Source organism: Triticum aestivum, chromosome 6A, assembly GCF_018294505.1.
Source record: "Triticum aestivum cultivar Chinese Spring chromosome 6A, IWGSC CS RefSeq v2.1, whole genome shotgun sequence".
NCBI lineage: Eukaryota > Viridiplantae > Streptophyta > Magnoliopsida > Poales > Poaceae > Triticum > Triticum aestivum.
In genome coordinates this window covers 15,054,038-15,068,029 of record NC_057809.1, presented here as the reverse complement: position 1 = coordinate 15,068,029, position 13,992 = coordinate 15,054,038, and the positions used below count along the sequence as shown (strand labels likewise).

The window sequence follows — 13,992 nt, the reverse complement described above, 5'->3', positions numbered from 1 at the left end:
TGAAACGGAAATGGGGAGTGGGGATGCGCAGGAGAAGAAGGAAGGAAGGAAAAGCCCAGTGGACACTTGGGCCGGCCCATTTTACTACGTGCTTGTCCGATCTCCAGCACCAGCCCAGTTCGGAATCGGATCCCATCACGTGCCAACATGTCTCCCTGTACTTACTTAATAAATATCGAACCATATACTTGATCGATCGATCGAAGCATCGCCAAGTTGTCAAGCATCTACCATGGGGGACCTGACGCAGCGGCTGCCTCACGACGTTCTCGCCGACGTCCTCCGCCGCCTGCAGAAGATGTCGGCGTGCAGCCTCGCCGCGTCCCGCTGCGTCTGCAAGGCATGGCGCGCCGTGGTTGACACCCGGCGGCTCCTCGCGGACCTCTTCCCGCACTCACTTACCGGCATTTTCTTCCACCTCAACGGCGAGACGCTCCCGAGGCACTTCTCCGTTGCCGCGCGCCAGCCGCGAACATCGCCCCCTTCGACTACTTGGATACCCGTAACACCCTTGAATACTTAGCCATTAGGCAACACTGCAATGGCCTCCTTCTGCTCGTCGCCGACGATAACGACGATGAACCGGAAGAGGCATGGGTGCTTAACCCAGCCATGCAACAATGGACGCACCTGCCTACTCCTCCGCCCATGTGCACGCCGGGCATGGAGGACATGGATGATTACATGGACTGCCACGACCAATACCTCGTGTTTAATCCTATGGTCTCACCGCACTATGAGGTCTTTTTAGTCAAGTATGTTCCCTTTATTCCGTGGCCTGATAGCGGCCATTTGGTGGACCTTCACATACAAGAGAGGGAATGGCCACCGTCGACCTTTGCCCTGCTTGTTTACTCATCGAAGACAAATCAGTGGGAGGAGAGGCCTTTTGTTCGTGAAGGGGAGGCCGCGGGAACCGTAGGCGACATGTTGCAGGTTTACGGATCTGACTATCAGTTTGCCGCATACTGGCATGAATCACTTTACCTCAACCAGCATGACTTGTTCATGAATCACTTTACTTCAACCACCTTACTTTTTGACGTTTTGATGTCGCAAGTTATTAGTCTAACGTTGATGGTTGTCTACGTTTTGCAGAATAAACTTGGCAAAGCACAAATACGAACTAGTTAAGCCCCCGGAAGGTTTTCCAAAATATCATATGGGACATTATTTTGGAAAATCCAAGAATGGTGTATATTGTGCACTACTCGATGCCCACGGACTTAGGATTTGGTACCTCGACGAAACAGGTGATCACATAAACTGGATCTTAAAGTGCGATAGCGACGTAACAAATGATCCGATAAATTGGATCTTAAAGTGCGATGAAGATGATAGGAGCAAAGCACTAGCGGGGGAGGATTTGGTTTTTGACAATGATGGTGCCGGTAGTACCAAATATAAACTCTCCGTATTATATAAACATATCAAACGGTTCTACATCGAAAGTTGTGTAGCAACAAAGCAACCATGGGGCAGACGATTGAGACGCCGTCATCCACGGAGGACCTGACGCAGCGGCTACCCGTCGACCTGCTCTCCGACGTGCTGCGCCGCCTCCGGACGACGTCGCCGCCCAGCATTGCCGTGTCCCGGTGCGTCTGCAAAGCGTGGCGTGACGTCGTCGACACCCGCCGGTTGCTCGTGGACCTCCAGCCGCGCTCTCTGAGCGGCATATTCGTCCATCTCAGCGGCGACACGCGTGAACTGCTCACACAATACTTCTCGCCCGCCATGTCATCCACCAGCATCGCGGCCGCATTCGACTACCTGGACGCCGAGTGCTCGACGATCAAGCAGCACTGCAACAGCCTCCTCCTGATCGACAACGAATGGCCACGAGGCCGACGGCCTATCAAGGAGAAGGCGTGGGTGCTTAACCCCGCCACGCGAAGGTGGGAGCGCCTGCCCCCTCCCCCGCCCATGTGCACCCCTGGCATGGAGGACGTCTTCGATTATTACATTGAAAAAGTCATGCACTGCCATAACCAGTACCTCGTGTTTGATCCCGCCGTATCGCCGCACTACGAGGTCTTTTTAGTTAAGCGTGTTCCCTCCCTCCCCTGGCCTAGCCATGAGTATTACATGGAGGCTCATGTGGCAGAAAGAGAATGGCCGCCATCGACGTTCGTCTTGCCTGTCCTCTCGTCGAGGACAAAGCAGTGGGAAGAGAGGCCTTTTATTCGCCAAGGGGAAGCTGCGGCGACCATCGGCTATATGTTTGATGATTTCCAATGCCCACGATGCTATGCTGCATACTGGCGAGGGGCACTCTACGTTCACCAGAATGGTTTCATTCTGAGGTATTTTGTCATGGGTCTCACATCCTAAGCACCGTATCACCTTATTTTGGTTACGATTTGAGGTAACCGTTTGTTGGTGTAACTTTTAGAGTGGTTTGTGTTTTGCAGAATGACCTTGTCAAACGATAAATACCGAGTGATTGAGCTGCCGGGATGTTTTTCTGAAATATATACCACGAAGCAGCATTTAGGGAAATCAGAGAATGGCGTGTACTGTGCTCTACTTGATGGTCATGGTGGCCTCAGACTTCGGATTTGGTACCTCGACGAAACGAAACGTGTGATCAGATAAGCTGGAGGTCAAAGTGCGACATCAACCTTGGCCCTCTTCTAGCAGAATTTTTCGGGGAACACAGTGATACTTTCTCGGAACAGTGTGATAACAGAGGTTCCCTACTTGGATTTCATCCCAACGAAGAGACTGTCTTCTTACATACACCTCTCAAAAGAGTAGTGGCTTATCATTTCGAGAGCTCCAAGATGGAAGACTTGGGCTGCTTACCTGTGGAACCTCGAGACCACATATATGTTTCTTTCCCATACACTTTATGTCTGATGGGGGAGTTTTCAAGCAACCAGTAGCTAAACTAAAGTACCATCTTGGACTGATGGCATGTTTAGGCAGTTCATGTTCTTCACGTGTTGATTGGCGACAAGGAGAAACCATAGTGCATTGCTTACGTTTTTATACTTAGTCGTGGTCTATGAAAGAAAAATGTTTAAGCAAACTTTTTATACATTCCTCATTTTGTTATCAGCGCATCACTTTTTCTCCTTTATAATAGAAGACCACAAAAGAGAAAAATATGCAGTTATGTCATTTATATTTGGATTCAACCCAAGTGATATTTTATCTGGGGAGTGTGAATATGGTTTACGTGACTCGCTCAACCAGAATATATGCATTAGCCAAGTGCATGAGCATTCGTACACGCATTAGCATGGATCTTTGAGCACATCGAGAGATCACGAAATGATTGACTCAAACCATTGTAAATGGTGATGTACATTCGGTGAAAATAGGATTCGTGAAAGATAAAATTAAAACTAGAATGTACCGATATAGACTATATATCTCTAACGAGTGAAAACCCATCCGCGAGGAACAACCAACACAGACAGGGCACACCGCAAATTGGCATGTTAGGTCACTACTCCAGTGAGACGATGACAACAAATTGGCATGTTAACCCAAGCACGTCACTGTCCATCTAACCATCCAACCACAGGTTGGTATGTGTACTTTGTTTGTTATGGCTGTTTTATCATAGCATATATATATAGAGCAGAGGATCATGAATACAGTTATGGATAATATGGATAGACGAAGTGAACAAGTGGAGGGTTTAGAAATTGTTATCTGTCATCCTAGCTCCCACGGTAAGTGAGCTTTCTTTTGTGCAAAACTAGTTCGAGGGCTCTTTTGTAAATATAAATAAGCTCACCTAAATGAGAGCTTTTTTGCACATTTTTTTTTGTTTCTTCTTGGTAACACGGGCACTCAAATACGACCTGTTATTAATTTTTCATGTGTGTTCATCTTGAGCAAAAAAAAAAAATTCATGCATGTTATTCCTCTTGAATAAATAAATAAAACATAACCGGTGTTCAATCTGTAGGTTACAGACAGTGTCCATAAAGTGAGAGCAGTGCGCTCAAGAATGTTATCTCAAGGTTTCTTTTTTTTTTTTGCGGGGGGTTATCTCAAGGTTTCAGTGCAACTGAGAAGCGAGTTAATTAACGCCACTGGTTTAAAGCCACGCAACATAAACACACCAAGCTGTCTTGGAAATCACAAAGTACCAAGCTGATTTTGTCATCAGCGTATTGCTTCTCCTTACAAGAGTATATTACACAAGAGAAGGTATGTACCTATGTCATTTATATTTGGGTTCAACCTTACTGATATTCTTTTTCGGGATGGTGTGGATCTACGTGACTTAGTTGGTTAACCGAGATTTAATAGAATGTATGCACTAGCAAAGGCGCATGAGCGTTCCTACACCTATTAGCGTGGATCTTCGAGCACATCGAAAGATTATGGAAAGGTCGTTTGAAACCTCTAGCAAGGTGAAAAAAGGATTTGTTAAAGATAAATTTGAACGTCAAAACTACTAAAATTCTCCATGTCTTTTTTGTTTGGCAAAACTACTAAAATTTGAATAAATAAATGGAATGTAACTGGTCTTGACTCTGTTGTTTATAATGTCCATATAAAGTTAATCAATGGGCTCAAGAATGTGTTATCACAGAGCAAATTTCACCGGTTTAAAAGTCACACAAGTTGAACAGCACCAAGCTGTCTTGAAAACCACAGAGTAACCATGTCACACAAAGCAGCCTGAGAGTAAACTAGGTTTGCTCCTCACCTACACAGCACCAAGCCGTCTTGGAAAACACGCTCTGCTCTGCTCTGCTCTGCTGGAGCGGCAGAGCATATATATTACAAGCACCCATGGCCGGGCACACTTGCTACTTGGTAGAGGTATAGCACTACATAGCACCATCAGGTCGACGACCCATGAGGAGGCCGGCGGTGGTTGCGGTGGCACTGCTCCTGCTCATCGCATGGCAGCCGGCGCCGGGGAGGACGGCGGCCGCGATGGACGAGCAGGACGAGGATCCACCCGCCCGCAGCCTGCCGCCGCCGGACGAGCAGGACGACGATCCGCCCACACGAAGCATGCCGCCGCCGTCAGACGAGCAGGACGACAATCCGCCTCTGCGAAGCATGCCGCCGCCGCCGTCGGACGAGCAGGAGGACAATCCACCTGTGCGAAGCATGCCGCCACCGCCGCCGTCGGACAAGCAGGAGGATAATCCATCCTGGCCTGGGCTTCCATTGTTGCCGCCGCCGCCCCCGCCGGGCTCCATGCCACTGCCGCCGCCGCCGCCGGCGGCGGAACCAGCAGCGCCGCCGACTCGCCCACGGCGTGCGCGGCTGCCGCCGAGGCAGGATGATCCGCCGGAACCTGAGCCGCCGGAGCTGCCTCGCCATAGGCGGACGCCGAAGGATCCGACGCCGCCACGGACGGTGGTGCCACCGCAGGAACCGGGGTGGGCCGCGGTGCCGCTGCCGATGGCACCAATGCCGGCTCCTGGGAGGCCGATCAACTACAGCACCACCGGCTGGACGACCATGCTGGTGTTCGGGGACTCGACGGTGGACCCCGGGAACAACAACCGGCTGCAGACGGTGATGAGGGCCAACTTCCTGCCGTACGGCGCGGGCTTCCTTGGCGGCAGGCCCACCGGCCGGTTCAGCAACGGCAGGCTCATCACTGACATACTCGGTACAGACGCACTCTTCTTCCCTTGCATCTATTTCGCTGGTAAATTATGCATGCACAAGGTACCACTGGGCTTCTCTTCCAATCAAATGGTGGTGGAGCTCATGTGCAGCTACAGGATTGATGTTTTTGGTCGAAAGGTGAGTGACGCTCACTGTTGGTCAGTATGGTATTTACGGTGCAGTTTTTGGGATGTGCAGCGGAAAGACTAGGTGTAGCGAGGAGCCTTCCAGGTTTCCGCGAGCCAAGGTTGAGGCCAAGGCAGCTCAGAAGGGGTGTGAGTTTTGCATCAGCAGGCTCCGGATACGATGATGCGACCGCCAGGGTATCGGTATGTCAGCAGTATAACCTGCAACGTTTTTTTCGATCAGAGCACAAAGTCAGGCAAATCATATGAATCAAGTCAGGCGAATCTAAAGAAAACATGGTAAAATGCTACCGAAAATAGTTATTAAAATGGGCTAACAAAACAGATGAGGTATAGTTAGTTACTAATCCAAGCTATTCCGTTTATTCAGAGCTGGTATTTGGTGCTAACTAGCTAGCTGTGTTTTCATTTTCTCTCTCCATGGTAGAATACACTATCATTTTCCAATCAAGTCGAGGACCTATGGCGTTACAGAAGAAACCTCCAAAGATTAGTGGGACCAAGAAGAGCTGGTCAACTTCTCAGGAGGGCTACATTCGTCATAAGTGCTGGAACAACCGATCTGTTTAACCACTATCTTGCCACAAACCGTTCAGGAACAGAGAGTTGGCCGCCGTATGAGAACCTACTGATAACACGTGTCGCTAACTATACCCAGGTAAGCACTTGTCAAATGATAGTGTACTATCTTTTGTATGTTAGCTCAGTGCTCTGACTTAACCCTTATCATTTTACTCAGGCAATGAGAGCACTTGGAGGAAGGAGATTTGTATTTGTTGGAGTGCCCCCAGTTGGGTGTTTACCACTTGTTAGAACCTTGCTAGGCACGGGTGCAGAAACATGCCATGAAAACATGAACTCCATGGCAACTTCATTTAACAGAAGGCTAGGCGAAGTGGTGCGCTTTCTGAGGAACCAACGAGATATCAGAGCTACTTTTGTTGATGTTTATCCGATCATAAGCATGGCGACAATAGACCCCAAAAACTTTGGTAAGCTGTGATACATTTTGGTCCCTTTTAAATGAACAGCAGGAAAATAAAGTGTAATGGCAATGTTTTCTTATGAACGCCAGGGTTGACAGAGACATCAAGAGGCTGCTGTGGAACAGGGGTTATTGAAGTTGGGCAAACATGCAGAGGCCGATTAACATGCACAGATCCCAGCAAGTACATGTACTGGGATGCTGTCCACCAAACAGAGAGAATGAACCAAATCATCACTGATTACGTGATTATGAATTCAATTGGAGAAATTTATGCCTAGATCAAGATTGTGAATTCAAACCTACAGCCCACAGAGATTGTATCTAGTATTTTATATTTTATTCTAGTGCATATTCGATTGCAGTTCAATAGAACAGATCAGTCATACCATTTTCTACTATATTCCTTGTTCCATGATTGTGACTGCGAGATGGCACGATTTTTCTTAAGATGGCACAGATATTACATTCGGTAATGGAAGTGCTTGCATAGTCATAACTAAATATGGCCCTGTCTATTTGTTCTTCATCCTCCGCACACTCCCACACCCCCAACCACAAATTAATGGATAATCTCCAGCAATATGGACACCCGTAGCACAAACCGGTCTAGTACTCGTGATCCGCGGAGGAAATAAACCATGCAGTCAGAAATAGAGCTCCGTAAGTAATTGCCTTCCTCTCAGTGATAGCTTAACATTTGCATATGGGTCGGTAGAATCATGCTCAGAACACCTAGGACCTACATAACCTTATGAGGGAGAGTTATTTTTGACACCCAATGGTGGCTGAAGCCGTTACCTAATGATTATGTAGAAGAGGCCAGCAAATAGGACATTTTGGGTAAATATAGTACTGGCCATTATACTATATGTGTGGGAAATAAATTGCAGGACCAAAAAAAAACAGGAGAATAAATGAAATGGTTAAGGTACCTCCGTTAGCATGGATCTTGAACAGGCCTCGCCAAAGCAAAAAAAGATTCTGAATTTACCGACATCAACAACTCAATTGGGACAACCTTAGCAGGACGGGAAATTTTAAGCCTAGGCTCCAGAAAAGCTGACAATATCCATTTGAAAGTATCAGACAGCACAAAATATATAGCGTAAATATAATCATAAATAGTTAGAATAAGTTCTTGGGACAATCCTAATACCTGGAGAAAGCTTCCGCCCCTCATACAGCAGTGCTGCTAGTGGATTTTCGGCCCAATGGTTCACAGCTAGGCGGCTTGTTGGCTGAAAACCTAGCAATTTACCTTCTTCTGACATCACCACCTAAATAGATGAATCAAGTGACACAGTGCAAGTTATAGCATTTGACCAAAGAGAATGAATAACGTATCAATTTATTTTAATAGAGGGAGCTTTAACATTATAATTATAAAAGCAATGTGGAAAAGAATATTAAAAAGAAGCAGTGTGGAAAATAAATATAGGTGCCTTATGAACCAGATCACACATAAAAGTAGGCAAACACTGCACGCACAGCTTATTCAAGAGGTATAAGAGAGTAGTTTACAGTTTTTTTTTGTCATATAACTGAAGTAAAGGATTAAGTCCAATTGCAGCCAAAGTATCAATAAGCATACAATAGCTGAGCAAACAGTAAAAGAAAGTGTAGACCATTGTTTTTAAGGCGTCCCTAAGGCGTCGCTTAGGCGACGCCTAGGCGTCAGGGCGCCCCCAGGCTACAAGGCGTCGGCCTTGCCTTACGTGCATGCCTAAGGCGTCCGCCTTAGTCCATAGGGCGTCCAAGGCGTCCGCCTAGGCGCCATTCTTCCCGCCTTAGGCAAATGAAGACGCCTTAGACAGGGCAGGGAGTTCAGGCGGGAAACAGAGCTCTGGGCGGGAAGAGAAGGGCGGGAAACAGAGTCTGGGCGCCAACAGTTACTAGCAGGGGGAGAGAGAGCCCTAACCAGTTTCAGTTTTCCCCCAACCCCACCTCTGGCGGCTGGATCTGAGCTTCTCCAGCAACTTCTCCCCCTCCTCTCCGGCTGCTTCTCCCCCTCCTCTCCAGCAGATCCGCCTCCCCCTCCTCTCCAGCAGATCCTCCTCCCCCTCCTCTCCAGGACAGCAGGCAGCAGCAAGCAACCATCACCTACCTCTCCTGCAGTTGCCTACCAAATTCTGCTCAATTCTACTACTTAGAACTCTCTAAGGCGTCGCCTTGCCTTGTGCCTTAGCGCTTAGGCAGTGAGGCGCCCCCCCAGCACCTTGCCTCGCCTTACCGCCTTAAAAACATAGGTGTAGACTCTTTCATGTGAGTCAGGACCAAATAACCAACTTGATACATGAAAGACAAGGTATTACACAAGGTTCACTCTAAATCATAATATTATGTAAAATCCACGCATACACTGCTGGAGTAAGATAAGTGTGAAACGGATTTGAAGGATACCAAAACTAAAATATTAAATTGCATTGGCATAATATTTAAGGCGGCAAAACAAATGCATTCTGCTTCAGCACGCGTGACAAAAAATCGAATGGCAAACAACAGATATAAAATTAAGAAATGGAGCGTTATTAATTCATGACTGTATAAGCATATCGATATCAGACTCGAGTTGTAGATACACCATCACAAATAACAAATGTCTTCATCTGCTACAGAGATGTCTTTAATAAATCAGGCAAACTTACCTGAAAGCTAGCAATGTTCTGCAGACTTTCCTGGGTATTATCGTTTTGTTCCAGATGAGAAGTCATCTCGGTGGGAGTTGATACCAATGGGTTCTTATTTTCTTTGATAACAGTACAGGAATACTGAGCATCATCAGAAGCAGCATTATCGCCAAGATTGATGGCCTTGAAGCAGTCAGGCAGTTCTCCAATCCAAGCACCAATATTTTCATCAACCACTATATCCCCAGGGCAACCACATGAATCTTTTATTTTCTTAACAACAGATATGCAATAACCTCGTACCTGCTCAGGGGAAACAAATCAGAAGAGGAAAAATTGCAGAGCACCTGATATACGAAAATGCAGTGTCCACAATTGATACTATCAGTGCTTTCGCAAAAAAGAAGAAGATACTATCAGTGCTTTCGCAAAAAAGAAGAAGATACTATCAGTGGTTCCAGAGCCAGAGACAGAGCACTAAACTCTTGAGAGCTGAATAGTTCTTGGAGGGTAATTATTTGTCATCAGATATGCCATTAATTATGCACAGTAGGTAGGTCTGCTGGACATTCCAAAAGAGTACTGTAGTAGTTGAAATATATAATCTACATGCTACATGATGTTAGCAACAAGAAGAAAACAGAACACTCGTCATGAAGCAAAAGCGGCTTAAGAAATGACTTTTCCATAAATCATCTTTAGCATCTTCCAGAGACTCCATGGTTTTATAGTGAGCAGTTAACAGTTACTATATGCAAGTTGCAACAAATGAACGTCTCCTATTTAGAGTAACACCAAGTATCAAAGTTAGAATCGGTTAGAAAGAAAATAAAAATTAAATCTGAAATACTATGGGGAAATCATGATGAATCAATATCCTGTGAAAGGGCCAACAGCATATCACGCATAAACCCCAGAAAACAGAAGCGGTCACAAAGGAATTCAGGCTAAAAAACAAATTTCTCCACAGAACAAGCATGAACGTCACAAGGAATGAGTATACCTCACTATTATCCAGAGAATGAACATCAGAACAATAGCTCTGTGATGATGAGGTGGGTGAACTGCCCATAAACAACCTTTTGCCTTTAAGAGATTGAGGCCAGCATAACTGAGCAACGACGCCGACAATAAAAATAACAGAACAACCAGCCAAGAAAGAAAAAAGGTTGTTCAAATAACCCTGCACCCAAAGAAGCAATGTTCGAAAAGAGAAAATAATAAATATTTTTACAGGCAAGCTTCGACTGAAATAAAGTAGCAGCATACATTGTTCCTTCTAATCTTGGATGGTTCTGCATTCCAGTGAGAACGGAAAGTTTTTCCAGGAATCGTAAATTGATCCTCAAAATACATGTCAACAACATTCCCTAGTTCCACCTACAGTTGCAGAAAATTAAATAAATAATACTGATCAAAACAACGGTATGTTTACAACAAGGATAGTGAAAGATTAACCATATACCAGTTGGAAGTGGGATATGGGAACTTCCCACCTATTATTTGCTAACTCATGACAGCCCTCAAGCTTCGTATTCTCAAATGCATTGGCATTAATTTGCAGTTTATAAGAAGGAACGAACTCATGGGCCCAAAGGATAAAATCAGGACCCCCGATCTCCGCCAACCTTCCATATTTTGGGGCTGGCCACCATGCATTCTTTGATCTGCCCACTTCATGAGAGGACTTGGTAAGATTAAAACTCTCCAAGCATCTCCTAGCGTTATTTGCAACTTCTGCCTCGGAAATTCTGTGTATACAAACAGTGGAATCAGATGAGCAGTTCAGCTTCTGCGTTTGAAAAAACCCGCCTGTGCCACCGAGGTAACTCTTTTCGGTATCCTCAATGACACATGAGAAAATTGCTTCAGCAAGAGCGGATAGAAGTTTTTCATCCGATGAACTGATGCTAAAATCCACAGGAACCTGGCATGCAACCACAAATTAGTAAGAGCTAAACAAACAAACAAAAAATCAGTATCAAGCCCCAATGTACACCTTCCGTTGTTTGCTCCAGTCCTGGATGTTCCTCCCTGAACCTGGGGAGAAGATTTCTAGCCGATAGTTTGAAAGCTTCTGCATCACAACTTGCTTGAGGGCCATAGCCAAGATACTCTCGGAATCAGGTTCATTTTCAGAGAAAATATCATCACCAAAGTCCTTCTTTATCTCAGCGGCCTTCTCTTTGACTTCCTTGGCTTGCAAAATCTACAAATACAGCAAAACTTCCTCAAGAACAAAATGAAGGGAGACAATCAGACCAAAAGCAACAGTCCTTGCCGTATTTCACATATACAAACAGACTAATAAGCTCCTTCATGGATAAACTACAATTAAACGGGGTAAACAACGATCCGTTCTTAAACCACACATGTCTCGACTGCAGCATAAATGCCTTGTCCACCTGCACTGCCATTGGGAATCCACAGTTGAATCTAGCTTTTCAATGGGTTTCACCTTGTATTGGCTGCATATTTCTGATAATGGAAGTGCGACTAGAATGCTGGTGTATTCGAAGAATGTTTCCTATGGTTGGTGCGGCATGACGGCAGCCTATCCTAATCGAATGACAGGCACTGAAGCACTGCAAAGTAAGGCGCTCACCACTCGAGTGGACGCGGCGCCACCGGCTCCGGGGAGGAAGGCCTCCATGACCATGGCCTCGGAGCCGGCGCCGAGGTGCGCCTCCGCCGCCGCCCCACCGTCGGCCGCCGCCGCGGCCGCGACCGCCTGCTCCCGCCGCGCGGCGCCGGAGACCTCGAGCCGCGCGAGGCCCGCCTCGTAGCACCGCGCAATGGGGATGACGCGCCCGCGGTCCCCCGCCGCGCCCCGGTTTCCCTCGCGGTCACCTCCCCCGCCGGAGCGAGCCGCCGCGGCGGGAAGGGCGAGGCGAGGAGTGGGGGCCAGCGGTGGTAGGGTTCTGAGAAAGGGGGGCGGGTAGCGGGGGGAGGGGGAGGAGGCGGCGAGGCGCGGGCGGAGTGGCGGCAGGTGGAGCGGGAGGAGGAGGGACGGAGATGGCATTCTGTGGGAGGGGCTCGCCGGAGACGAGGGCGCCGGCGACCGGGGAGACTCGCGGTCGGCTGCGGGCGGGCGCGGGCAGGAAGGGGGGAAGCTTTCGGAGGTTTATCGTGTCAGCAATTCGTTTTCTTTTAAATTCACTCACGGTCAAATATTTGTATATTCAAATTAAATAGAGAACATGATATTTTGCAAAATATAATGCGTCTTTTTTAAAAAACTTCCAATTTATTCTTCTTCGATCATGGCAGTACAACAAACATTAAAAAATAATAGAAATTACATCCAGATTCATAAACCACCTAGCAACGACTACCAGAACCGAAGCGAACCGAAGACACGCAGCTGTTATGGCCCCCTCCTCGTCGGAGCCAGGTCCTTGTTGTAGTAAACAGTCGGGAAATTGTCGCCATCGCACCAGAACAACAACCGTCGCCGATGAAGAGTAGCATAGATCCGAAGAATCCAACCTAAAAACACATGAACATAGACGAACGACAAACAGATCCGAACAAATCCACCACGCTGAAGACACATATCCACACACCCATCGACGGTGCTAAACGCACCACCAGAACGTGGGCTAGGCAGGGAGAACCTTATTCCATCTTCAGCCGCCACCGTCTCGTCTTCCTAAGCAGAACACAAACTCTAATAAAAACACAAAAATAACATCTAAAAACGGAGCCCTCCCAGCAGCAAAGGCCGGAAATCACCACACCTCCATGGCCCTAAGAGCAACTCTAGCAGACCCCGTATCCTCCCGGCCCGGCGCGGACGGCCGCAGTTGCAGACTCCGCATAATTGACCCGTAAAAAAGGATATTCCCGGAATATACTTTTTTACGGGCGGCTTTGCGGCGTCTGATCTGGCGCAGCTCCTCCCGGCCCGCAAAACTTAAATTTGCACCTTAATTTGATCTAGCATAATGCAGTTTTTTTTATTTTTCAACAACATTGGATACAAAAGACATCACCAATTCTTTGCTAGAATAGTAAAACCAAAGAAAACAAGAACCACACGTATGCATTTGAGAAGATTTCCAACTTTCATAACTGCTCCCACAAGTTGGATTAGTATCTTCTCAACGCATTCATTGTTGATATGTGGATTCTTGATTTTGCATACTTCTTTCTTCATCTTTGGTTCGAAAGAAGTAGACGTTGCTTTCCCTCTAGTTGCACATGCAGCCGCATCATTGCCTTCGATTGTACTAAGGAGTGCACCAACATCTATTAAGTTTCTTTCTATCAATAAATCAATGTATTGGCCTTCCCAAAACCAACGTGTGCATCCATCGTCCTACACAAAAGAATGAGCAAGTTCGAAATGAGCTACCGCAATTGTACTAATGAATGAGCAATCAAATAAGCTACCGCAAGTGCACGTACCCCATTGTTTTCGCATTTGAAGAACACCCATCCGGGGTGCATCAGCGTGCCCGAAGTTAGCCGCAGCACGGTCCGCGTGCAGTCATCGCACTGTATGAGCGGCATCGGCAAGCCACAGAGACGTTGCCCGAGCGCCGAGCCCGGCGGACGGCCGGACGAATCCATGCCCGCAAACCGTCGGCGACGGCGGACGGACGAACCCGTACCTGCATGCGGCGATGCG

General features: G+C 47.1%; 2 protein-coding genes across 2 annotated transcripts; one reads left to right on the top strand and one right to left on the bottom strand.

The window, feature by feature from the left end:
- Positions 1-4,777: 4,777 nt before the first annotated feature.
- On the top strand, positions 4,778-7,130 carry LOC123131683 (GDSL esterase/lipase At5g45950). Its single transcript, XM_044551354.1, has 5 exons — positions 4,778-5,599; positions 5,797-5,927; positions 6,172-6,402; positions 6,484-6,736; positions 6,820-7,130. The coding sequence occupies exons 1-5, from the start codon at positions 4,828-4,830 to the stop codon at positions 7,008-7,010; spliced, it is 1,578 nt and encodes a 525-aa protein (XP_044407289.1). The 5' UTR covers positions 4,778-4,827; the 3' UTR covers positions 7,011-7,130.
- Positions 5,593-12,473, bottom strand: LOC123131682 (uncharacterized). The gene is made up of 9 exons (XM_044551352.1): positions 11,965-12,473; positions 11,359-11,568; positions 10,825-11,286; positions 10,629-10,739; positions 10,363-10,542; positions 9,378-9,662; positions 7,889-8,009; positions 7,665-7,791; positions 5,593-5,945 (listed from the first exon to the last, which is right to left on the bottom strand). The coding sequence occupies exons 1-8, from the start codon at positions 12,379-12,381 to the stop codon at positions 7,670-7,672; spliced, it is 1,908 nt and encodes a 635-aa protein (XP_044407287.1). The 5' UTR covers positions 12,382-12,473; the 3' UTR covers positions 5,593-5,945; positions 7,665-7,669.
- Positions 12,474-13,992: the final 1,519 nt, after the last annotated feature.

Coding starts and splice junctions, on each gene's coding strand:
- LOC123131683 (XM_044551354.1), top strand. CDS start 4,828: ATGAGGAGGCCGGCGGTGGTTGCGGTGGCACTGCTCCTGCTCATCGCA. Junction 5,600..5,796: donor GCTCATCACTGACATACTCG/GTACAGACGCAC, acceptor TGGGATGTGCAG/CGGAAAGACTAGGTGTAGCG. Junction 5,928..6,171: donor ATGCGACCGCCAGGGTATCG/GTATGTCAGCAG, acceptor TCTCCATGGTAG/AATACACTATCATTTTCCAA.
- LOC123131682 (XM_044551352.1), bottom strand. CDS start 12,381: ATGCCATCTCCGTCCCTCCTCCTCCCGCTCCACCTGCCGCCACTCCGC. Junction 11,569..11,964: donor GCGCCGCGTCCACTCGAGTG/GTGAGCGCCTTA, acceptor CTGTATTTGTAG/ATTTTGCAAGCCAAGGAAGT. Junction 10,740..10,824: donor CCATATCCCACTTCCAACTG/GTATATGGTTAA, acceptor CTGCAACTGTAG/GTGGAACTAGGGAATGTTGT.